The following is a 26764-nucleotide window of genomic DNA, read 5'->3' as shown; positions in this document are numbered from 1 at the left end:
TCAGGAGATGAAAAAGATATTGAAACCCTCTCTGTTGTCCATGGTTGGTGGGGGGAGATGGAGGAGGTAAGCTTGAGTGTTACTGTGTCGCCCGGGGACCAGGGGTACTCAGATCCGGGCCACAGAGTCACTTCTGCGGGTATCACGGTGGCGTGACCCGGTCTGTGATCCCAGGCTCCACAGTAAAAGGGGGTATTTGGGTGTTGGAATATTGTCCGTGACGCCACCCACGGTTGTGGTGATGTGTAGCACCACCGCTGCTCAATACGGGGATCCCGGGGATGGTGAAGCGGAGCAACTAGGTGTTGTGTTGCCCCTCCGTGGGTAGGGGTTGGTGATCCCGGGGCCCGGTGATGGGGTAAGCAGGGAGCAGGGCGCAGTGCTGCAGTGCGGTGCCCGAGGGCACGGGTGTACTCACAAGAAAGTCACACGGAGTCACTGGTGAACTAAGAATTGCCGGTGTCCGCAGCCTTCGGTACGGGGGTGTTAGTGTCCCACACACGGTGCAGCAGCCCTTGTTGTTCCTTCCCTGCAGCAAAGTGCCTTTTTCTCCTTTCTCTTCCTCTTTCTCCTCAGCCGGGGACGGGGAATCACTCCCCTGTAGTGATCCGGGTACCCAGGTACCGAGGGGCCACCGCCCGGCTCCGGCTACCTGTTCTGGCCCCTTCCTCACTACGGCCTGCCCCGGCCCTTTTGGAGAACGCTTCACTCCCAGCCTGGGAGCTAACTCCAGACCTCTCTCCTGTCTCCTCTCCACACACTGTCTGCTTTAGCCCTGCCTGGGCTACTCCTCCACTCCTTCCACTTCCTCCTCCCTGACTAGAGTCTTACATGTCCCTCACTGGACTCCTCACACAAGCCCTGCCTGGGCTAATCTGCCTGGTACTTCCTGCCTCCAGAGCTGTGATCTCCTTGGTGGGCGGAGCCAACCGCCTGGCCCACCCCCTGGTGTGAATCATCAGCCTCTGGAGGAAGGCAACAAGGATTTTTGGTTCAGCTTAGGTGTGCCTACCTGGGGTGTGGGGTGTGGTGGTGTTGTGACCTGTGACCCCTGGCTTGCCCAGGGCGACACATTCCCCCTTAGCAAAATGCAGACCGTCCGCGGGCTGCCGTCCTACACCGGTTTTATTTTTCTGTAAAAAGGGGATAACAGGGTTAAACAACATGCATAACATTTTTAAATTCTTCCCAAGACGGGAGGCACATTTCTTATAACGTTGCAACGGTATACGGTTACGGTTTCCGCTCTCTCCCACCCAAGTAACCTGGCCCTGATGCTGCCCCTAAAACCCAGGCAGCACCCCTTGACCCACAGTCCAGCACACGGTACCCGAGCGGGATCTGTCCTTCCCTCCAGAGGGTAGCCACCGGTTCCTTTGGCGGCTGGGCCCTGGCCTACTCTGCTCAGGGCCCTCCCTCCAACCTGCCTCTCCGGAGGCGGCATTGCGGAAAACGGTAACGGTAACCAACATATTTACAAGCCACTAACGTTTGTGGTTGCCCTGCAAGTTCACGGGCTTGTCCATGGATAGTTCCCATGCATTTTTAAACGGTCCCCACGGGGACAACGGTGCCGGCTCCAGCCGGTTGCAAATCACACGGTGAATCAGGTGAACTTCGGATCATTTTCATTTATCATTTTCAACTTTCAAAACTTTTCAAACAAACAACAACTCCTTCACATTTGCGGACCCCTTTTACTCATAGAACGGTCTCCCTGTACCTAAGTGGGGGTCTACCTAGGTTGGAACGGGTGGACCTTCGGGGCCCGGTGTCAGTGTTGCTAGACAGTGGGGTAGAGGGAACAATCGGTTCCTCCTCCCTGCTATAGTGTGGAGCAGGCGGAGGTGTAGGGGGGCTGGGTACAGGTTCATCCCTGGACACTGGCACTGGTTCTGGCTCACGGTTAACCGCTTCCACTACTTCTTCATCCACGGGTTGTGGGAACAGTATTACTGGAAGAATCACCGCGCCGTTCTGTGTAGGCCAGTTTGCTGGGAAGTCACCCATTACAGTGTGGATTACCTCTGCTGCCTTCTCCACGGGTGGAGGAACCGGTACTTCAGCCTCTGCCTTCAACGCTGGGGGGCATTTTTTTTAGATGGTCCCGGGAAACGGTGGCCAGGGTGCCCCCTTGGTCACGACTGATCTGGTAGGTCTTCCCATCTCCCCATTCTGTGGGTTGTATGATGTAAGGGACTTGCTCCCACTGATCATCCAGCTTGTGGGCTTTTCTCTTCCGTTTCAGCACCACATCTCCTGGCTGGAAAGGACCTGCGGGCGCCTTCTGATTGAACCGGTGCTCTTGCTGTTCTCGACTTCGATTGAGGTTTTTCTCCACATACTCCTGGATTTGCCGGTACTGTGCCCTCCTCCGACTTTCCCACTCTGCCGTTGAAGGGAGTGCTTCCGGGGCCTCCAACCGCATCTCCAGATCCACCGGCAGGCGGCCAGGCCGAGCCCTCATCAGATACGCTGGGGTGCACTTCGTCGAGCTGGACGGGATATTATTGTACATGTCGACCAAGTCGGGCAACTTTTCCGGCCACATGTTCCGTTCTTCCAGCGGTAGCGTCTTGAGGAGCCCCAGGACCAAGTGGTTCATTTTCTCGCACATGCCGTTGGTTTGGGCGTGGTATGGAGTGGTCCGGATCTTCTTGCAGCCGTACAACTGACAGAATTCGTGAAACACTTCTGCTTCAAAAGCCGGGCCTTGGTCAGTCAGCACCTTCTCGGGGTACCCATGGGGTCGGCAAAGATAAGCCTGGAACGCTCGAGCAGCGGTTCGACCAGTCAGGTCCTTAACAGGGACTACCACCATAAATCTTGAGTAGTGGTCTACCATGGTCAATGCGTAGGTGTACCCACTTCTGCTAGGGGTGAGCTTGACATGGTCTAGGGCGACCAGCTCCAGCGGCTGATGGGTGACTATGGGATGTAACGGTGCCCTCTGGCTAGCCTCGTCCTTTCTCCTCAGCGTACAAGGACCGCACTCTCGGCACCAGGCTTCCACCGATTCACGCATCCCACTCCAATAGAACCGCTCCCTCAACAGCATCTCCAGCTTCTTCCACCCGAAGTGGCCAGCACCATCATGGTATGCCTGTAGGACAGTAGCGACATCAGCTTGAGGAACGATTAACTGGCATATTTTCTCATGGGTCTTCGGGTTGATCAGCTCACGGTACAGCCTCCCTTGGTGTAGGTAAAGCCGTTTCCGTTCTTTCCACAAGCGTTGGGCTTCGGCTGGAGCGGCAGGGTCTATTCCCATAGCACCTTGTTCCACCAGAGTCTTGACAAGGCGGACAGCCGGTGCTTGGTCCTGGGCGTTCTGCCACTCTTGACTGGGCCGCGGGTCCAGATCCACCCTTTGCTGACATACTTGTACCCTCTCAGTAGGCGGCTGGTGAAACGCAGGCAACTCGATCTCCTCGAGGTCGTCATCCTTGCACCCCTCTTCTGACAAATGGGGCATCCGGGAGAGTGCATCAGCATTTATGTTGACACGACCAGCTCGGTACTTTATGGTGAAATCATAGTTGGCTAGCCGGGCTACCCACCGCTGCTCCAGCACGCCCAACTTGGCCGTGTTCAGGTGAGTCAGCGGATTGTTGTCCGTAAACGCGGTGAATTTTGCCGCCGCCAAGTAATGGCGGAACCGCTCCGTGATAGCCCACACCAACGCCAATAGCTCGAGCTTGAAGGAGCTATAGTTCTCGGGGTTCCTTTCGGTCGGCCGGAGTTTTCGGCTGGCGTAGGCAATCACCTTCTCCTTTCCATCCTGGACCTGGGATAGGACCGCTCCTAGCCCCACGTTACTGGCGTCCGTGTGGAGGATGAACGGGCGCCCATAGTCAGGGTACGCCAGGACCTCTTCTCCGGTCAAGGCCGCCTTCAACTGGCAAAAGGACTCCTCATGCTTGTCCTCCCACGACAGTGGGGCTCCAATGGGTCTACCACCTTTGGTCTGTCCCACGAGGAGATCTTGCATGGGGGCAGCCATCTTCGTGTACCCCTTTATAAAGCGCCGATAGTACCCCACCAGACCCAGAAACTGCCTTACTTCCCTCACGGTAGTTGGTCTCGGCCAGCTCTGGATGGCAGTGATCTTCTCAGGGTCGGGGGCGACACCATCCGCACTCACCACATGCCCTAGATACTGCACCCTGGGTTTCAGCAGATGGCATTTTGAGGGCTTCAACTTCATCCCGAACTTGGCAAGGGACGCGAACACCTCGGCCAGGTGTTCCAGATGGGTTTCATACGTCTGGGAATAAACAATCACATCATCCAAATACAGCAGGACGGTCTCGAAGTTTAAATGTCCCAGACAGCACTCCATCAACCGTTGGAAGGTCCCGGGGGCATTGCACAGCCCAAACGGTATGCTATTGAATTCGCAGAGCCCCATCGGGGTGGTGAAGGCGGTCTTCTCCTGGTCCTCGGGGGCCACGGCCACTTGCCAGTATCCGCTGGTGAGGTCAAGGGTCGAGAAGTAGTTTGCAGTTCTCAGTGCAGCCAAAGACTCTTCAATACGAGGTAATGGATAGGCATCTTTATGGGTTATCTGGTTGATCTTCCGGTAGTCCACACACATCCGCATGGTACCATCCTTCTTCTTAACCAGTACCAACGGAGCGGCCCAGGGACTACAGCTGTCCCGAATAACCCCTGCCTCCTTCATATTCCTCAACATATCCTTGGCACACTGGTAATGTGCAGGGGGAATAGGCCTGTACCTCTCTTTGATAGGGGGATGTTCACCTGTGGGAATGTGGTGTTGGACCCCCTTGATCTGCCCAAAGTCTAGGGGGTGCTTACTGAAAACCTGTTCGTACTCCTGCACCACCCTGTGTGCCCCTGCCCTGTGATGTGTAGGGGTATCATCAGTGCCTACGTGTAGCTGTTGATTCCACTCCTTTGTCTCCCCCTGGGGTGGGGAAGTGCTGATGGTAGGTGGAGGTGTGGATGGACTGGCTTCATGGATAGTGTGAGGGTCCAGGGTGAGCAGCTTGGCAATGGTAGCATAACGGGGAAGCCTGACTTCTTCCTCTCCACAGTTCAGCACTCTCACAGGCACTCTCCCTTTCTTCACATCCACCACCCCTCGGGCGGCCATCACAGTGGGCCAGTGCTCAGAAGGCATGGGCTCCATCATCGCAGGGTAGTCACGCCCCTGAGGCCCTACTGCTGCCCTACACCAGATCATCATCTCACTCCTAGGGGGCACAGTCAATGGAGCAACATCCATCACTCTTACTCCACCAATCTCCCCTCCTGTTGAGCTTACATGCTGGCGGTACATCAGGGCTCGGATCTCACGCTGCACAGCCCTCTGCCGGCTCCCTGCTGCTGTGGCGGCTAGCTGTTGTAATAGGGTTAACACATCAGCCATGCAGTGCTCCATCACATTGTTTCCCAGCACTATTTTCGGGTTATGATCACTGGGCTCATTCATGATCACAATCATACCCTGGTGTTGCAGTTCGGCTTGCCCCACTGTCATAGCCACTTGTTTATACCCCACCTGGGTCAATGGGAGTCCATTAGCGGCAATCAATGTTATACTATTGTCTGGGGGCGCCAGTTCGTCTACGGCCCAGTACCGCTGGTACAACGTGTACGGTATGGTAGTTACCTGTGATCCAGTGTCCAAGAGAGCCATCACTGGTATGCCGTCCACAGCCACGGGGATGATAGGGCGGGCTCCGATATATCGGTCCCGCCAGTCCGGGGGGCCACGATGTTCTACTCCTGAGGATTGGCCCGGGGCCCCAGGGGTTGCTCGTTTAACGGGCACTGTCGGTAGAAATGACCCGGCTTATGGCACTTGTAGTAGATTGGGGGTCTGCTCCTCGGGTTGTCGGCACTTCTCCGCTGCATCCAGGGAACGTCCTCGGGACTGTCAGCAAGCTGTATCTGCGCCGGAGGCTGAGGTCTGGTCAGAGGTTGTAGGGCAGCCAGGATTTTGGCAAGGTCTCCGTCCATGCGACGGACCTGGGCTGCCAGTTCTTCCACTGTGCTGCTCGGGGCTGCAGGTGTTGGAGAGGTAGATTTGGCTGAGGCCGCCATAACGGGAGCCGTCTCGACAGGCCACGGGGCGGGTTCCAGAACTTCGGTTGCTGGAGGCTGTAGTGCTTTAATGGCCCGCTCCTTTAACACAGCAAAGTCCACATCAGGGTGTTCCAGGGCCCACAGCCGGAGTTGTTTACGATCCTCAGGGGACCTCATCCCCTGCGCAAATTGCTCCACTAACATCTTGTTGCTATCCGCCTTATTAATAGGGTTCACCCGCTTCAGCGTGCGGAGGGCGGTCTGCAGACGTAGAGCATAGTCCCGAATGCTATCCCCAGCTCGTTGCCGGCACTGGTAAAACTGCATCCTCAGCTCAGCTTCAGTCCGGGTCTCAAAGGCAGTCTGTAGCTTCTCAAAGATGGTGGCTACAGAGAGCCGGTCCCCCTCGGCCCAGGTCTCCGCTTCCTGCTCCGCCGCACAGGTTAACTGGCCTAGCACTATCGCTGCACGTTGCTTATCAGTCAGGGGGTACAGCTCTAGCAACGGGTTAAGCTTTTTCCGGAAGGCCGGTAGGGCATCCGGTTTCCCGTCATACTGCGGTAGCCAGGCAGCTCCGGGCGCATAGGGCAAGGAAAACGGCATGACCTGAGCGAGCGTGGGGGCCACGGCACCTCCCGCCGGTACGGCCGGGACCTGGGCAGGTCCATTCCCATCCGCGGGTGCCGCTGCGGCTGCGACCACCGCTCCTCCAGCGGCTCCGTCGGGCGCAGACATCTTGTTTCCGTCCCCCTTAGCTCTTTCCGGCCCCTCCTCTCTCGGGGCGGGGTTCTGGCCTTCGTGCCTCTACTGCTCGAGAATACGCTCGAGCGGGAACTTTTCGCGCCAAAGATGGCGGCTTCTAAAATTTTTCTGCCGGATACCTCCGGCGGTAACAAGGCGCACCTCTACCAGACGGCAGAGCGGTAAGATCCTGTTCGTGACGCCAAATGTGTCGCCCGGGGACCAGGGGTACTCAGATCCGGGCCACAGAGTCACTTCTGCGGGTATCACGGTGGCGTGACCCGGTCTGTGATCCCAGGCTCCACAGTAAAAGGGGGTATTTGGGTGTTGGGATATTGTCCGTGACGCCGCCCACGGTTGTGGTGATGTGTAGCACCACCGCTGCTCAATACGGGGATCCCGGGGATGGTGAAGCGGAGCAGCTAGGTGTTGTGTTGCCCCTCCGTGGGTAGGGGTTGGTGATCCCGGGGCCCGGTGATGGGGTAAGCAGGGAGCAGGGCGCAGTGCTGCAGTGCGGTGCCCGAGGGCACGGGTGTACTCACAAGAAAGTCACACGGAGTCACTGGTGAACTAAGAATTGCCGGTGTCCGCAGCCTTCGGTACGGGGGTGTTAGTGTCCCACACACGGTGCAGCAGCCCTTGTTGTTCCTTCCCTGCAGCAAAGTGCCTTTTTCTCCTTTCTCTTCCTCTTTCTCCTCAGCCGGGGACGGTGAATCACTCCCCTGTAGTGATCCGGGTACCCAGGTACCGAGGGGCCACCGCCCGGTTCCGGCTACCTGTTCTGGCCCCTTCCTCACTACGGCCTTCCCCGGCCCTTTTGGAAAACGCTTCACTCCCAGCCTGGGAGCTAACTCCAGACCTCTCTCCTGTCTCCTCTCCACACACTGTCTGCTTTAGCCCTGCCTGGGCTACTCCTCCACTCCTTCCACTTCCTCCTCCCTGACTAGAGTCTTACATGTCCCTCACTGGACTCCTCACACAAGCCCTGCCTGGGCTAATCTGCCTGGTACTTCCTGCCTCCAGAGCTGTGATCTCCTTGGTGGGCGGAGCCAACCGCCTGGCCCACTGCCTGGTGTGAATCATCAGCCTCTGGAGGAAGGCAACAAGGATTTTTGGTTCAGCTTAGGTGTGCCTACCTGGGGTGTGGGGTGTGGTGGTGTTGTGACCTGTGACCCTTGGCTTGCCCAGGGCGACACATTACCTTGCCATCAAAACACCAAGGACTTGGACTTCACGGAAGCGTCTGACACATGAGCACCTTCTTGCTCCAATACCTAAAACATGATTCCCTAATTGTTATTATTAGAAATAGTGCTGACAACTGGTTTGCCACTTTGTTAGATCCATGGTACAAGAGTACATTTTGCCAGATGCTTCCCCTCCAGAAAGGACGTGCGCATTCTGGAGTATCAAAACCAGCTTGTACACAATCTTAAGAATGGTTTTCTCAAAAAGACAGCAATGTTGGGAACGTCGAGTCATCATTGCAGAGGCATTAACAGCAGCAGCAGATTAAAGGGAATCTGTCAGCAGACATTTTGCTCTAAACCTAAAAGTTTCCCCTTCTGCAGCTCCTGGGCTGCATTCTAGCAAGGTTCCTATAGTATTTGTGCCCCCTTTTAGACCAAATTAAATACTTTATAAAGTTGTTACCTTTTGGTATGCAAATCTTCTAAATTATCCATGGGGGCGGGCTGTCTGGTGTCCGTTACTGTCCCTCCTGCCGATTTACGCCGTCCCCCAATGCTCCATTTCATACCTCAGTACGCCGACCAGTGCGCCCGAGGTCCCGCGCATGCGTCGTGCGACTGTTCCGGGACTGTGCACTGTGTGCACAGTGTGACCGCTGGTGACGTGTTGCGCAGTCACGAGATTATGGGCGGCGCTGTGATTGTCATCATCAAGTGCCCGCCCATAATCTCATGCCTGCCCTTTCCCCTCGGCCTCCAGCGTTCTGCGCAAGCACTGACCAGATGACCCGACGTCACTTCTCGTAACCGGTGGTGTCCTGCTCCGCTCCTCCTATTTACTGCTCCAGGGCAAGATGGGAAAGAGGTGACGTCGGGTCATCTGGCCAGCGCTTGCGCAGAACGCTGGAGGCAGAGGGGAAAGCGCGGGCACGAGATTATGGGCGGACACTTGCTGATGACAATCACAGCGCCGCCCATAATCTCGTGCCTGCGCAACACGTCACCAGCGGTCACACTGTGCACACAGTGCACAGTCTCCGTACAGTCGCACGGCACATGCGCTGGACCACGAGTGCACTGGGCGGCGTCCTGAGGTATGAAATGGAGCGGCGGGGGATGGCGTAAATCGGCAGGAGGGACAGTAACGGACACCAGACAGCCCGCCCCCATGGATAATTTAGAAGATTTGCATACCAAAAGGTACAACTTTATAAAGTATTTAATTTGGTCTATAGGAACCTTGCTAGAATGCAGCCCAGGGGCTGCAGAAGGGAAAACTGTTAGGTTTAGAGCAACATTTCTGCTGACAGGTTCCCTTTAAGCAGTAGAAGAAATTTATGTGACTCGTGACACATATTTTTGGCCATCCTGTGCACCAGAATAGAGTACAAGTCTCACACATAGTGAACAACTGGATACTGAAGAGGATGATGCTGGAGTATATAGAGCTCAAATTCGATGCCATCTGGGGGGAGTTGGACCCTTTTGGATTTTGGTGTTCAAAAGTGGCCTGAGCTTGTCAGTCAAACCTTGGAGGTTATGTCAAGCCCAGCAGCCAGCGTTCTCTCAGAACATGTTTTCCGCGCTGCTGGTGGTGTCCTGATGGATAAGCACATCCTGCTGTTCCCTGAAAGTGTAGACTGCCTTACTTTCATCGAGATGAACAAATCATGGATCTCTAAAGAATTTTCTACCCCAGCTGAAGACTGTGCAGACTAGGCAATTGTGTAGTTTTCAGTGTGCTGCATTGATCTTGCATTATTACAGTCTTTGACACCTTTATCGTGGCTTCTGTGGCTGCTGTTCCTACTTCTGCTGATGTAAGTGCCTTCGTGGTGCAACCATAAAATGGTGTGTCCACTGTCCACCGCTGTGACTTTTACAATTTTTTTATATATGTATGAAGCATCTAATGTTCCTTTTATTCCTTGTCCTTTTGCTTCCTCTTGAGCCAAGACCAGCTCTGTCTGGTGCATGGCCCATGCTTCACTGCTGTGCAAAGACACTATGGGTACTGTAGAGCAATTGATGCCACTGTCTTGCTGTTTGCCCCTAATATTTGGAAATGTGGAGACTCCAAGATGGGTGTGTAAGTTGTGTCTTGTCTGTAGTGGCTCAGAGGATCAGGCCTACTCCTGTCACTCATCCACCTCTTCATTTGAAAGATGTAAATTTTGGACCAGACCTGTCTGGTACCTTGCCGATTCTTCACTGTTGGGCAAAAACACTATGGGTATTGTGGGGCAGTTGATGTCACTGTACTGGTGTCTGCCCCTAATTTTTGGAAATGTAGAGACTCCAAGTTCTGTCTTCTCTATATTGGCTGGAGTCTAAGAGGATCAGGCCTACTCCTGTCACTCATCCACCTCTGTATTTGAAAGCTTTAAATTCTGGGCCAAATCTATCTGGTTAATTACCCAATGTGTACTCCAGCTACGTGAGCAGGGAGCCGGCACTGGCAGCGTGAGAGCACACCGCTTAGCGCTGGCTCCCTGCACACGTAGCCGGAGCCAGAGTACACATCGGGTAATTAACCCGATGTGTACCCTGGCTAGGAGAGCAGGGAGCCAGCGCTAAGCGTGTGCGCTGGTAACCAAGGTAAATATCGGGTAATGGTTACCCGATATTTACCTTAGTTACCAAGTGCAGCATGGCTTCCACAGTGACGCGTGTCGTTATGATCGCTGCTGTGTCTGCTGTGTTTGATACCTAAGCAGCAATCATAACAGCGACTTACTAGGTCGCTGTTGCATCACAGAAAATGGTGACGTAACAGCGACGTCGTTGTCGCTGTCGCTATGTGTGAACCCAGCTTAACTCTCCCTGAACCTTCAATCTGAGAGTGCGGAAAAACCTATTAAACTCTTGATCCAGATTAAATGAATTAAAAGATGGTGTAGGACAAAAGGATAACCCTTTTTGAAGTACCTGAGATTCAATAGGAGAAAGATTATATGATGATATATTAAAGACTAGGTCTGTTTTACCTGGGAGCGTGTTGTCATGCCGAATGTTTGTTGAGTGTCTCTTCCTTACCCCTACTTGTCCTTTTTTGAACTGTCATCTTGACCCTAAAAAAGGTGCAGAGCTGGTTGTGCCTCCATATTCACTCCCTGAGCTGGAAGATAAATCACCTCGATTAAAGTAACGCCTTGATGCGGGAGAGTCACCACAGCGCCACCGATAGACATGTCCTTTCTTGTAGTCTTCCTCATCTCGTACAAATTTATTTCTTTTCCTTTCTTGAATATTCTTTTTAAATTCAATTATATTATTAGTGACTTTAGATTTAAACTAGCCAAGTCAGTAGCGGAAAAAGAGTTAGCAAGTTGTGCTTCTGTGTTAGATATACTCTTGGACAAGCTATCCATCTCTCTTTGTAGGTAATCAATAGTTAATATCATAATATCGAAATTATACCTGTTGAGAATTCTTTCAAAGGTTTCACAATAAGAGGAATTATCCGCAAAAAGAGTAGGACATAGTGAAACTCGAAGGCCCCTTGGGATTCTTTGAACACGGCTATATTCAGCTAAAGTAATGGAATGTAACTCAAAAGCAGCTCGTCGTCTAAGTTCTTTTTCATACTCTCTGGAGCATGCCTCTTCACTTGGAACCATCAAAAAAAGTCCTGAAGAAGTAACTTTAGATAATATGGCTAAAGACTGATCTTCATTATAGGAAAAAGTGTGTTCCATCATAGGTGCTTTAATGAAAATATAAATGTATATGTATATATAGAGAAAAAGACAGGAGCTCAGGTCAAAAAATGTTCAAAGTCTATTTGAATGTGCTGTGGATAGACCCAAGAGAGAAAATCCGTTTGTCATGTTTGTGAGTACATATCATCCTTTCATCAATAGATTTAGGAATATTGTATTGCGACATTGGCCGGTACTTCAAGCGTCCTATCCTCAGATTGCTGAATTCCTGTCTAACCCATTATTTTGTCATAAACACCCTGGTAACATTAAGGATCAATTAGTTAGAGCTGACATAGGCTCACTAAAACGTAAAAATAGACAAACATTTCTTGCCACTCCAAAAAAGGGCAATTTTCCATGTTTGGGTTGCAATCAATGTTCTAATATGACCAAAGGGAGTATATTCACTCATCCTCGTATAGGTCATACATTTTTCATAAGAGACTTTTTCACCTGTGAATCATTATTTGTAGTTTAACTCCTTCAGCCCCGGGGCACTTTCCGTTTTTGCGTTTTTGTTTTTTGCTCCCCTTCTTCCGAGAGCCGTAACTTTTTTATTTTTCTGTCAATCTTACCATATGAGGGCTTTTTTTTTGCGGGACAAGTTGTACTTTTAAATGAAACCATAAGTTTTACCATATGATGTACTGGAAAACAGCAAAAAAATTCCAAATGCGGAAAAATTGCAAAAAAAGTGTGATGGCACAATAGTTTTTGGGATGTTTTATTCACGGTGTTCACTATATGCTAAACCTGATGTATGGGTATGATGCCTGAGGTCGGTGCAAGTTTGTAGGCACCAAACATGTATAGGTTTACTTGTATCTAAGGGGTTAAAAAAATTCACAAGTTTGTCCAATAAAAGTGGCGCACGTTTTGCGCCATTTTCCGACACACGTAGCGTTCTTATTTTTTTGGATATTTGGCTCAGTGATGGCTTACTTTTTGCATCTCAAGCTGATGTTTATAATGGTACTATTTTTGCGCAGATGCTATGTTTTGATCACCTGTTATTGCATTTTGCGTAAAACGACCAAAAAACGTAATTTTGGCGTTTGGAATTTTTTTGCCACTACGCCGTTTACCAATCAGATTAATTGATTTTATATTTTGATAGATCGGGCGATACCAAATATGTATATATTTATTTATCTTTTAACCCTTTAATTTTCAATGGGGGGAAAGGGGGGTGATTTGAACTTTTAGGTTTGTTTTGTTTTTTTATTTTTTAAAACTTTTTTTTTTACTTTTTTTTTTTATTTTACTAGTCCCCAGAGGGGGCTTTAGTGATCAGCAATCCAATCGCTATTATCTAACTGCTGATCACAGCTATACAGCTGTAAACAGCAAATTCAGTCACTTTGTTTTTCCCTCTGCTCTCGGCCGAGGGAAAACAAAAGTGAAACATCATAGCTGCAGGCGTCATCACATGACCCTGTGCTACAATGGCAATCACCGATAGTCACGTGATAACGCACGTGACTTCCGGTGGGGGTGGCGGTAAGTAAAAAACATGGCCGCGCGCATTTAGATCTTGCTGCCAGACTTTGGCAGCATGATTTAAGGGGTTAATGGCCGCGGGTGGAAGCGATTCCACCTGCGGCTAGCAGGAACACATGTCAGCTGTTGAAAACAGCTGATATGTGTGCTGACCGCCGCCGCCTGCCCGCGGCAGGGGGTGGGGCTTAATGGGACACACTCCATGATGGATATATCCGTCCATGGTCATGAAGGGGTTAAATATTGAAGAAGTCAATATTGGCGAAACGTCTTATATTATTGACTGAAAATTTTTGAACACTTTTTTTTGGACACACGTTTTGGGAAATAAAACAATAAAAAAACAAATTTTGTTCCCAGTCATATTGGTGCCAGTCTTCCTTTTCTACTTTATTAATAATGCCGGGGTCATACATTATTGTAATGTAAATTCTGGGCCAGACCTGTCTGGTGCATGGCCCTTACCTCACTGCTGGGACAAAACACTATGGGTACTGGGGGGCAATTGATGCCACTGTCCTGGTGTCCCTAATTTTTGTAAATGTGGAGACTCCAAATTGGATGTCCAAGCTGTGTCTTGTCAGAAGTGTTTTTTTTTAGTCTCAGAGAAACAGGCCTATGTTTGTCAGTCATTCACCTCTTCATTTGAAAGCTGTAAATTCTGGGCCATACTCTGTTTAATGTATAGTTCATGCTTCACTGCTGCACCAAAACACTATGGGTATTGTGGGGCAATTGATGCCACTGTTCTGGTGTCTGGACATAATTTTTCGAACTGTAGAGACTCCAAATTGGTTATTCAAGTTGTGTATTTTCTGTAGTGAGTGACTAGAGTCTCAAAGGAACAGGCATACTACTGTCACTCATACAATATTTCTTATGTTAATAGTCTAGGTAGTTAATGGCTGTGCCACAACAGTGTGGCTCCACTGTAAAACAGTTTGAACATTTTTGGCAGCTTTTGGGCCACCCCTAAACGTGTTGTCTATACCTTTGTTTTTGCTTCAAATTGAATTCAGTAGAGTTCGGATATGTTTGTCGAACCACTTGACAAACTGTTCGCCGAACACAGGTGAAGTCAGCAAACACGAATTGAATCGAACCTTGGGAAGTTCGCTCATTTCTAGTCTTCAATGGTTGATACTTTAACTGAAAAGATGTTATCAAATAGAATGGTTTCCAGATTACTCAGATCTCTTCACTAGGCATAGTACTGGCTAACACGATGCAAAGATATATTTTTCCTGCTGTAATTTATAGGTACAAGTACTATTGTGACAATATGGTTACTTACTACAAAGTACAAGAACATTTCGTACAATATAAAAAAGCTTACAAAGTGAAAGTACAGAGCCTTTTTTGTCCATATATTTAAAGGGGTTATCCATAAATATATATTTTTTTACTATGAGCCTAACAACTAACAGACGAAGTTATTAACTACCTGCTCTTTTTACCCGTCTCCAGCTCCATTCACCAACCACACCTGTCAATGATTCAGCTGCTCAACATCAGCTCTTCTTCTTCTAGGCTGCTCTGTTGATGGAATGTGACTGTCAAGACCATGCTGATTGATAGCCAGCTCCGCGCAGTCAAGCGGCTGGGAGTTGACTGTCAATTAGCATGACATGAGTAGTCACACCTTGTCAACAAAGCAGAGTAAAAGAGAAGCTGCTGTTGTTTCAGCTTGACATCATCAGAAGCTACAGAATCACCAGTTAGAATGATCTGTGACTGCTCTGAGCAGGCAGAGGTCAGTGTCAGGTACAACAGGAAGATAATTAGCAACTACCTGCTTCTTACTACTTTGACCAATAGTAAGAAAAATTAGTTGTCACAGATAACCCCTATGTTACAATCAATATTTAATCATGTAAAATGTAAAGATAGCAAAGTATAGCATATTTGAAATCTCTAACTTACCTGGTAAATGCCAACCATGAAAGTCAAAGATGTGGCCACTGCAATGGCATAACAGCCTCGACCACAAACTGTTCCATTATTGGAAAGTGTTGAATTTAATACGATTTCCCCATCCTCTGGAAAACCTGCAGCTCGGAGCTGCTTATTCACAGATTGGCCTACCATCAGACATAATACTCCAAATGTACCAACACAATTATGCCGAGATGTAGCCATAAGAAAATAGATGATACAGCAAACAAAATTACTGTATAAGCCATAAATTGGATCTTGGCTTGCCAAAAGTGAATAGGCTATGGCCTGAGGAATGGTCACAATGCCAACTATGATTCCAGACACAATGTCACCTGGCAAATATTCCTTTACTTTGTAGCGAGGAAGCCATGTAAGCACAGGGAATAGTTCAAAGAGAAATCTGCCTAATTTTCCTGGGCTATTTCTGTAGCAACGTTTGGTTTTCTCCCAAATAACTACTTTTGGATGGCGAGCTGGCTTGATGTGTTCTTCAAGTTCCACTGAATTGTAGGGAAGTGACATTTGTTCCGAGAACTCATAATTGATAGGATATTCATAATCCACACACTAGGAAAAAAAAGACATAATAAGATTGTATTTGGTCCATCTAATAATCCTCTGTAGTAATAATAATGATACATTTAAAGTGCCGTAACCGTAAGTCACCAATTTCTTAAGAATCTTTACCACTATAATATCAATAAATATGATTTAATTTGAAGTGTAACAAAACTGTTTTACACAAACCACCAAAACATTTAAGAGCTACTCACCTGTCAATACATTTTTAATAAAACAATTAATGTTTTCACACAAAATAGTTAATACGTAATATTTATCACATTTCTACTCTACATCAGGATCATTTTTGAAAGTTTTTTTTTTTGTTAGGAAGTTAGAAGAGTTAAAGTTTATCAGAAATTTCTAATTTTTGCAACAAAATTTACAAAACTAACCTTTATAGGGACCCCGTCACAGATGAAGTTACTTTGAGGGGCATATATGACAGAAAATACCCAAAAGTGACATCATTTTAAAAAAACTGCACCCCTCAAAGTGATCAAAACCACATTTAAGAAGTTTATTAACTCTTCAAGTGTTTCACAGAAATTAAAGCAATGTGAAAGGAAAACATGAAGATTTTACTTTTTCCCCACAAAAAGTTTGCTTTAAGTCCAAATTTACACAAGGGTAGCATGAGAAAATTCTCCATACAGTTTGTTGTGCAATATTTCTTGAGTACACCAATATCACATTGTTGTGGAAAACTACTGTTTGAACTCATGGCTGGATTTGGAAGGGAAGGAGCGCTATTTGAGTTTTGGAACACACAAAATTGGGAGGAATAGAGAGCAGACACCATGACATGTTTGCAGAGCTGCTAAAGTGCCTAAACAATGGAAATTTCCCTCATGCAGCCCCATTTTGAAAACTACACCGCTCAAAGAATTTATCTAGACTTGTGGTGAGCTCCTTCAACATGCAGGTGCTTTACAGTATTTTCTAATGTTGATCTGCGAAAACAATAAATCACATTTTTCCCACACAAATTTTGATTTAGCCCCAAATTTTTCATTTTCATACAAGTAACAGGAAAGAATAGACTATACAATTTGTTGTCCAACTTCAACTGAGCACAACGATACTCAATATGTGGATGAAAACTACTATTTACTTGAACTGCAGGGTTTAGAAGGGAAAGAGAACCATTTGACTTTTGAATCGCAAAATTGGCTAGAATAGATTGTGGACACCATGTCGAGTTTGCAGAGCCCTTTATGTGCCTAATAAGTTGAAACTCCCCCAAAGTGACCCTATTTTCGAAACTACACCCCTTAAGGACTTTATATAGATATGTGGTGAGCTCCTTGAACATGCAGGTGCTTCACAGAGTTTTATAAGGTTGAGCACTGAAAACAACAAATTACATTTTTCCCACAAAAATGTTGCTTTAGCCCCAAATATTTTATGTTCACAAATTTAACAATAGAAAATGCAATATAAAATGGGTTGTGTTGTGCAATTTCTCCTGAGTACACCTGTACCCATGGGGTGGAAAACTACGGTTGGGTGTATGGCAGGGCTAGAAAGTGAAGAAGCACCACTCTACTTTTGGAATGCAAAATTGGCTTGAATTGATAGTGGACTACTTGTCGTATTTGCAGAGCCACTGATGTGCCTAAACAGTGGAAACTTCCCACAAGTGAAACAATTTTATAAACTACATCCTTCTGGGAAGGATAAAAGTAGTGAGCACCTTGAATCCCAATGTGTTTTGCAGAATTTTATAACATTGAGCTGTAAAATATTAAATACCATTTTTCCCACAAAAAAAGTTGCTTTAGCCCCCACATTTTTAATTTTCACAAAGATAACAGGAGAAAATGCACTTTACGAATTATTAGGCAATTTCTCCTAAGTACACCGATATTACATATGTGGTGGAAAACTGCTATTTGGGCACACAGCAGGGTGCGGAAAAAAAGGAGAACCACTTGACTTTTCGAACATTGGCTGGAATAGATAGTGGAAACCATGTGGAGTTTACAGAGCACCTGATGTACCTAAACAATGGACACTCCCCACAAGTGATCATATTTTGGAAACTACACCCTTCAAGGAATTTATCTAGATGTGTGGTGAGCACCTTGAACATGCAGGTGCTTCCCAGAATTTTATAACACTGAGCAGTGAAAACAACAAATCACAATAAAACAGTATGTAGTATGAGATATTCTATTTTTAAATATTACTGAAGCATAATACAACAAATTACATTCCATAAAAATGTTGCTTTAGCCCCAGATATTTTATTTTCATAAATGTAACAGGAGAAATTGGACCATACAACTTGTTGTGCAATTTCTCCTGAGTACATGGATATCCCATATGTTGTGGAAAACTGCTGTTTGGGCGCACAGCAGTGCTCAGAAGGAACGATGCACCATTTGACTTCTGGAATGCAAAATTAGCTGAAATAGAAAGCGGACACCTTGTCATGTTTGGAGAGTACGTGATGTGCCTAAACTGTAGAAACCCCTGAGAAATGACCCCATTTTGGAATAGCCAGGATCTGAAAGACCAAGCAGTACCATGCTAACAGATCCTAGAACAGTAACGTTACCGACAGCTGGAGTAGCGTGCAGCAGTGGATTACCATCTCCAATGACACCCCCTCCCCCCACTCCACCCAGCCCCACTCTCCCCCCACCACCGTCGTCCATGCAGCAGAGCTATGTGTGTGTTTGTGTGCATGCAGAGCATGTGAGTACCCTCCCCCCTCCCCCCTCTGCCGCTGCTACTGTCTCCACTGACACCCACCCGCTCCCCCTCTAATCCTGTCCTATGTGATACTGTCTGTTGAGTTGCTGTATCTAAACCTATCCTGTGTGATACTATCTGCTGAGCTGTGTATCTAATCCTCTCCTATGTGATACTGCCTGCTGAGCTGTGTATCTAATTTTCTCCTATGTGATACTGTCTGCTGAGCCACGTATCTAATCTCCTATATGATACTGCCTGCTAAGCCGTTTATCTAATCCTCTCCTATGTGATACTGTCTACTGAGCTATATATCTAATCCTCTCCTACGTGATACTGACTGCTGAGCCATGTATCTAATCCTCTTCTATGTGATACTGTCTGCTGAGGCATGTATCTAATTCTCTCCTGTGTGATACTGTCTGCTGAGCCATGTATCTAATCCTCTCCTGTGTGATACTGTCTGCTGAGCTGTGTATCTAATCCTATCCTGTGTGATGTTGTCTGCTGAGTTGTGTATCTAATCCTCTCCTGTGTGATACTGTCTGCTGAGCCGTGTATCTAATCCTCTACTGTGTGATACTGTCTGCTGAGCCGTGTATCTAATCCTCTCCTGTGTGATACTGTCTGCTGAGCCGTGTATCTAATCCTCTACTATGTGATACTGTCTACTGGACCATGTATCTAATCCTCTACTATGTGATACTGCCTGCTGAGCCGTGTATCTAATTCTCTCCTATGTGATACTGTCTGCTGAGCCACGTATCTAATCCTCTCCTATGTGATACTGCCTGCTGAGACGTGTATATAATCCTCTCCTGTGTGATACTGTCTGCTGAGCCGTGTATCTAATCCTCTCCTGTGTGATACTGTCTGCTGAGCCGTGTATCTAATCCTCTACTATGTGATACTGTCTACTGAGCCATGTTTCTAATCCTCTCCTATGTGATACTGCCTGCTGAGCCGTGTATCTAATTCTCTCCTATGTGATACTGTCTGCTGAGCCACGTATCTAATCCTCTCCTATGTGATACTGCCTGCTGAGACGTGTATAAAATCCTCTCCTGTGTGATACTGTCTGCTGAGCTGTGTATCTAATCCGATCATGTGTGATACTGTCTCCAGAGCTGGGTATACAATCCTGTCCAGTGTGATACTGTCTGCTGAGTTGCTGTATCTAATCCTAACCTCTGTTATACCCTCTGCTGAGTTGTGTATCTAATCTTATCCTGTGATACTGTTTGCTGAGCTGTGTATCTAATCCTATCCTTTGTGATAGTCTGCTGAGCTGTGTATCTAATCCTTTCCTGTGTGACACAGTCTGCTGAGATGTGTATCTAATCCTCTCCTGTGTGATACTGTCTGCTGAGCTGTGTATCTAATCCTATCCTGTGTAATACTGTCTGCTGAGTTGCTGTATTGTATCCTATCCTCTGTTATACCCTCTGCTGAGCTGTGTATCTAATCCTATCCTGTGTGATGCTTTCTGCTGAGTTGTGTATCTAATCCTATCATGTGTGATACTGTCTGCTGAGCTGAGTATCTAATCCTATCCTGTGTGATACTCCTGCTGTCCTTGGTGACGCTTTATACATTTCTGGTCACCAGCAAAATGGCTCCGCACTGTGTCCCTAACTTTCATCTTCCCTTATCCTTTGGAAACCCCCAGGTTGGGAGGGGGAGGTGACATCACACACAGGAAAGCAGAGTCTGCCAACTTTACTGCAGCTGTAATCCAGGCTATTTCTACAGTGGGATTTTTGTAGGATTTCAGCAGCTGCTCCCCCTAGTGTTTAACAGTGGAAAATATCAAACTTTTAATTTTTTTTTATATTTTGCTCAATTAAAAACAAATAATAAATATTTAAACAAAACATTAATACTTTACATTTTTTCAGTTATTGATTTTTTTTTTAATGACAACTTCCCTTTAAATGCTGATATTGCTATTGATTGCAGAATTTAGGAAGTTAAATAGCGATGAGCAGAGCGTGCACAATTAGTGTTGAGCCACCCCCCCAGTGTTCGAGTTCAGTTCGGTTCGTCGATCGGCGGCTCAGTTCGGCGAACGTTCGACGAACACCTTCGAACCCCATTGAAAACAATGGGAGGCAAACACATACAAAGATATAGAAAACACCTTCTAAGGTGTCCAAAAGGTGACAAACATCTCACAAGACACAACAAACACATGGAAAAGTGACAAGTACATATACTCATGTAAAAACAAAAGAGTTGGACGAGTAAAAGGAGGAGGAGACACAGAAATAGGCATGTCATGCCCTTCTAAAATCATGTAAAACAGAGCAAGGGGACTGTAAGCAGAGTCTCCCTTTTTTCCAAAAATTGGGTCACAGACACCACTTAAGTGGCATCAATTGTTCCCCAGTTGCAAACTTGACCTGTTGATTTGCATCAAGCACATTCAAAAATACGCCAGCCTTTACTGTCCCAATGATGACACAGGGGTAGCAAAGTCCTTGCTGAACCATGACTTGTTCATCTTGGAACATTTTTAAAAAAACAGCAAGGGGACTCCAAGCAGAGTCTCCTTTTTTTCCAAAAATTGGGCTACAGACACCACTTAAGTGGCATCACTTGTTCCCCAGTTGCAAACTTGACATGTTGATTTGCATCAAGCACATTCAAAAATACGCCAGCCTTTACTGTCCCCATGATGACACAGGGGTTGCAAAGTCCTTGCTGAACCATGACTTGTTCATCTTGGAACATTTTTAAAAAAACAGCAAGGGGACACCAAGCAGAGTCTTCCTTTTTTCCAAAAATTGGGCCACAGACATTACTTCAGGGGCATCACTTGTCCCCCAGTTGCAAACTTGACATATTGATTTGCATCAAACACATTAAAAAATACGCCAGCCTTTACTCTCCCCAGGATGGATGACATGGGGATAGAAAAGTCCTTGCGGATCCATGACTTGTTCATCTTGATGAACGTTAGTCTGTCCACATTGTCACTGGACAGACGCGTGTGCTTATCTGTCCTCAGACACCCAGCAGCACTGAAGACACATTCCGAGAGAACGCTGGCTGCGGGACACGACAAGATCTCCAAGGCGTAAGTGGCGAGCTCAGGCCATTTTTCCAGATTGGAAGCCCAAAATGAGCAAGGCTCCAGTTACAGAGTCATGGCATCTATATTCACTTGGAGATACTACTGTATCACCCTCTCCAGCCGTTGACTATGTGTCAAACTTCTTGTCTCTTGTGGCCTTGCAAAGGATGGTCTAAAAAAATCATGAAAAGATTCCATAAAATTGGTGTTACCACCAGATATGGTGTTGCTGTTACGGTTTGACTGATGATGACTTGACAGTCCCATGGTTGGCAAGTTACAACTGAGATTCATTCTGTGCACCACTGGTGTTTACTGGAAAAGCCGAGCTAAGATTGCATAACAGCTTCTGCTGATACTCCTGCATACGTGCGTCCCTTTCTATGGCTGGAATTATTTCAGCAAATTTTGACTTGTACCAGGGATCTAAGAGTGTGGCAACCCAGTAGTCAGCATTACTTCTAATTCGGACAATCCGAGAGTCATGTTGTAGATAGTGCAGCAAGAAGTGCAGACCAAGTCCGTGCAGACCAAGTCCTTGCTGTGTTTGTGTCAGCGAGGTGATAACTATGCTTCCTTCCTCTGACATCTCACCCCAACCTCGAACAACCGAAATTTGACCAGGGTCTCATCTGCTCAGTCTTCCATGCCCATCGCCAGTTCGTCCTCCATTTCTTCTGAGCTCCTGCACCTTCCTCAACAGTTTGGCTGCTACCATGCGCCCTTGTTAATCCCTCTCCCCCCACCATCCCATGCCTGCCACCTTGGTGATGCTGAATGTCTGGACTTTGTAGATCTTGGTATCCTTTCCACATATGAATCCTCCTGTACTTCTTCCCCTTCCTCTTGTCCCACCACCTGACTCCGAATACTGTTTAGAGTGTGCTCCAGTGTACCGCCCCGGGGCTCAGCCGGCTGCTGAGCCGCTCGGATCCGTGCTCGTCGGTGGGTGGCTTGAGCTCTCCACGAACCCGGGGGCACGTCGCTCTGAAAGGGGGTTGGTAGGGACTTCGGTAGGGAGGTGCCACGGTGGTTTGCAGGGGATTTAAGTTCATGACGCCACCCACGGGTTGTGGTGAATGGATGGACACCACCGCTGCCGTTGACTAGGCTCCCGGGGACGGTGTTGCGCAGCTTGATGTTGACCTCCTCCATGGGTAGAGGGATGATGGTCCCGGGGGCCCGAGGGAGGTGCTGAGGCGAGGGGATGGATGCGTGTTGGGGTGTCGGTGCGGCGCGGTGCATGGCCCGAAGGCACTGGTGTGCTCACTATGATAAACATGCTGGAGTCTCTGGTAAACCAAACAAGATGGTGAATGGTGCCCGCAGCCAGCTGCAATTTTCCCCTTAACAGGTTGGTGGTTTCCGCCTTTCTCCTGCACCTCACTTGTGTAGAAATCATGACTCCTATGCCTGAGCAACGGTAGTCCGCTCCCTGGCTTGCTATGTGTTGGGAGAGCCCTCTTTGCCCGCAGACGCTGGCCCGTCGGGTCTCTATGCCTAGGCGGTGGCTTTACCCCTATGGTTGGACTATTGTCTTCAGTCGGGTCTTATGTGGGAAAGGTCCTAAATTCCAGTCCTCAATCAGTTGATTTGACTCAGCCCAGTTGTTTCTGGGCCTCGTACTGGGTCTGAGTACCCCTCCTGTTGCTTCGGTTTCCAATCGGTTCCCCGGTTCAGTACCGGCGGGCCACCGCCCTTCCCCGGTCCCTATGGTTCCACCGGCTGTAATCCCAGCTCCTGCAGGTGGCCACCACCATCTGCCTCCTTGCCAGAGGTGATTGGGCTCCAACCCAGACACCTGATGTAGACTTTGGCAGGCCTGAGCACATGGTACAGGTACAATTGGGATGCAGCAAAAAAATTGCAACACAGCAAGAAATGAAACACATGATACAAATGTCATCATACAGTACAAGGACAATATAGTAATGACAAATATGGGGTCAGAGTAGGCTTAGACAGCTCTGGTACGAAAGAGATGTCCAATCATAAAGTAACATGTGCAGTAGGTGTAGAGCTACAGTATGCATGGCAGAGCTAATGGGTAGACTGACCAAAGAAAAAAACCAGAGAAAAAGTGGAGAAAAAGTGGAGAAAAAGTGGAGAAAAAATGGAGAAAAAGTGGAGAAAAAATGGAGAAAAAGTGGAGAAAAAAATGGAGAAAAAGTGGAGAAAAAATGGAGAAAAAGTGGAGAAAAAGTGGAGAAAAAGTGGAGAAAAAAATGGAGAAAAAGTGGAGAAAAAGTGGAGAAAAAGTGGAGAAAAAAGTGGAGAAAAAAATGGAGAAAAAGTGGAGAAAAAGTGGAGAAAAAAATGGAGAAAAAGTGGAGAAAAAGTGGAGAAAAAATGGAGAAAAAGTGGAGAAAAAGTGGAGAAAAAATGGATAAAAAGTGAAGAAAAAGTGGAGAAAAAGTGGAGAAAAAGTGGAGAAAAAGTGGAGAAAAAATGGATAAAAAGTGAAGAAAAAGTGGAAAAAAAGTGGAGAAAAAATGGAGAAAAAAATGTAGAAAAATTGGAGAAAAAGTGGAGAAAAAAATGGAGAAAAAGTGGAGAAAAAGTGGAGAAAAAGTGGAGAAAAAAATGGAGAAAAAGTGGAGAAAAAGTGGAGAAAAAGTGGAGAAAAAATGGATAAAAAGTGGAGAAAAAGTGAAGAAAAAGTGGAGAAAAAGTGGAGAAAAAATGGAGAAAAAATGGAGAAAAAATGTAGAAAAAGTGGACAAAAAGTGGAGAAAAAGTGGAGAAAAAAATGGAGAAAAAGTGGAGAAAAAATGGAGAAAAAATGTAGAAAAAGTGGAGAAAAAAGTGGAGAAAAAGTGGAAAAAAAAAATGGAGAAAAAGTGGAGAAAAAGTGGAGAAAAAAATGGAGAAAAAGTGGAGAAAAAGTGGAGAAAAAATGGAGAAAAAGTGGAGAAAAAGTGGAGAAAAAATGGGTAAAAAGTGGAGAAAAAGTGAAGAAAAAGTGGAGAAAAAATGGAGAAAAAAATGTAGAAAAAGTGGAGAAAAAGTGGAGAAAAAGTGGAGAAAAAAATTGAGAAAAAGTGGAGAAAAAATGGATAAAAAGTGGAGAAAAAGTGAAGAAAAAGTGGAGAAAAAATGGAGAAAAAATGGAGAAAAAAATGGAGGAAAAAATGTAGAAAAAGTGGAGAAAAAGTGGAGAAAAAAAATGGAGAAAAAGTGGAGAAAAAAATGGAGAAAAAGTGGAGAAAAAATGGAGAAAAAAATGTAGAAAAAGTGGAGAAAAAGTGGAGAAAAAGTGGAGAAAAAAATGGAGAAAAAGTGGAGAAAAAGTGGAGAAAAAGTGGAGAAAAAATGGAGAAAAAGTGGAGAAAAAGTGGAGAAAAAAGTGGAGAAAAAGTGGAGAAAAAAATGGAGAAAAAGTGGAGAAAAAGTGGAGAAAAAAATGGAGAAAAAGTGGAGAAAAAGTGGAGAAAAAAATGGAGAAAAAGTGGAGAAAAAGTGGAGAAAAAATGGATAAAAAGTGGAGAAAAAGTGAAGAAAAAGTGGAGAAAAAGTGGAGAAAAAATGGAGAAAAAATGGAGAAAAAAATGTAAAAAAAGTGGAGAAAAAGTGGAGAAAAAATGGAGAAAAAGTGGAGAAAAAATGGATAAAAAGTGGAGAAAAAGTGAAGAAAAAGTGGAGAAAAAATGGAGAAAAAATGGAGAAAAAGTGGAGAAAAAGTGGAGAAAAAGTGGAGAAAAAGTGGAGAAAAAATGGAGAAAAAGTGGAGAAAAAGTGTAGATAAAGTGGAGAAAAAGTGGAGAAAAAATGGATAAAAAGTGGAGAAAAAGTGAAGAAAAAGTGGAGAAAAAGTGGAGAAAAAGTGGAGCAAAAATGGAGAAAAAGTGGAGAAAAAATGGAGAAAAAAATGTAGAAAAAGTGGAGAAAAAGTGGAGAAAAAGTGGAGAAAAAATGGAGAAAAAGTGGAGAAAAAGTGGAGTAAAAATGGAGAAAAAGTGGAGAAAAAGTGGAGAAAAAGTGGAGAAAAAGTGGAGAAAAAAATGGAGAAAAAGTGAAGAAAAAGTGGAGAAAAAGTGGAGAAAAAGTGGAGAAAAAATGGATAAAAAGTGGAGAAAAAGTGGAGTAAAAATGGAGAAAAAGTGGAGAAAAAATGGAGAAAAAAATGGAGAAAAAGTGGAGAAAAAGTGGAGAAAAAGTGGAGAAAGTGGAGAAAAAGGGGATAAAAAGTGAAGAAAAAGTGGAGAAAAAGTGGAGAAAAAATGGAGAAAAAAATGTAGAAAAATTGGAGAAAAAGTGGAGAAAAAAATGGAGAAAAAGTGGAGAAAAAGTGGAGAAAAAGTGGAGAAAAAAATGGAGAAAAAGTGGAGAAAAAGTGAAGAAAAAGTGGAGAAAAAGTGGAGAAAAAATGGAGAAAAAATGGAGAAAAAATGGAGAAAAAGTGGAGAAAAAGTGGAGAAAAAGTGGAGAAAAAAATTGAGAAAAAGTGGAGAAAAAATGGAGAAAAAAATGTAGAAAAAGTGGAGAAAAAAGTGGAGAAAAAGTGGAGAAAAAAATGGAGAAAAAGTGGAGAAAAAGTGGAGAAAAAATGGAGAAAAAAATGTAGAAAAAGTGGAGAAAAAAGTGGAGAAAAAGTGGAGAAAAAAATGGAGAAAAAGTGGAGAAAAAGTGGAGAAAAAAATGGAGAAAAAGTGGAGAAAAAGTGGAGAAAAAATGGAGAAAAAGTGGAGAAAAAGTGGAGAAAAAATGGGTAAAAAGTGGAGAAAAAGTGAAGAAAAAGTGGAGAAAAAGTGGAGAAAAAATGAAGAAAAAATGGAGAAAAAAATGTAGAAAAAGTGGAGAAAAAGTGGAGAAAAAGTGGAGAAAAAAATGGAGAAAAAGTGGAGAAAAAATGGATAAAAAGTGGAGAAAAAAAGAAGAAAAAGTGGAGAAAAAATGGAGAAAAAAATGTAGAAAAAGTGGAGAAAAAGTGGAGAAAAAGTGGAGAAAAAAAATGGAGAAAAAGTGGAGAAAAAATGGATAAAAAGTGGAGAAAAAGTGAAGAAAAAGTGGAGAAAAAAATGGAGAAAAAATGGAGAAAAAATGGAGGAAAAAATGTAGAAAAAGTGGAGAAAAAGTGGAGAAAAAGTGGAGAAAAAAAATGAGAAAAAGTGGAGAAAAAGTGGAGAAAAAAATGGAGAAAAAGTGGAGAAAAAATGGAGAAAAAAATGTAGAAAAAGTGGAGAAAAAGTTGAGAAAAAGTGGAGAAAAAATGGAGAAAAAATGGAGGAAAAAATGTAGAAAAAGTGGAGAAAAAGTGGAGAAAAAGTGGAGAAAAAAAATGGAGAAAAAGTGGAGAAAAA

General features: G+C 45.9%; 1 protein-coding gene across 1 annotated transcript in view; it reads right to left on the bottom strand.

The window, feature by feature from the left end:
- The window catches only part of LOC142302361 (sulfate transporter-like), a 144256-nt gene that overhangs the window by 5984 nt on the left and 111508 nt on the right, over nucleotides 1-26764 (bottom strand). Inside the window, exon 3 of the mRNA XM_075343419.1 lies at nucleotides 15113-15694. Within this exon, the coding sequence (XP_075199534.1) occupies nucleotides 15113-15694 (582 nt within the window). The remainder of the gene's footprint in view (nucleotides 1-15112; nucleotides 15695-26764) is intronic.

Source organism: Anomaloglossus baeobatrachus, chromosome 4 (genome assembly GCF_048569485.1).
Source record: "Anomaloglossus baeobatrachus isolate aAnoBae1 chromosome 4, aAnoBae1.hap1, whole genome shotgun sequence".
Lineage (NCBI taxonomy): Eukaryota > Metazoa > Chordata > Amphibia > Anura > Aromobatidae > Anomaloglossus > Anomaloglossus baeobatrachus.
This window is presented reverse-complemented; position numbering and strand designations above follow the sequence as displayed.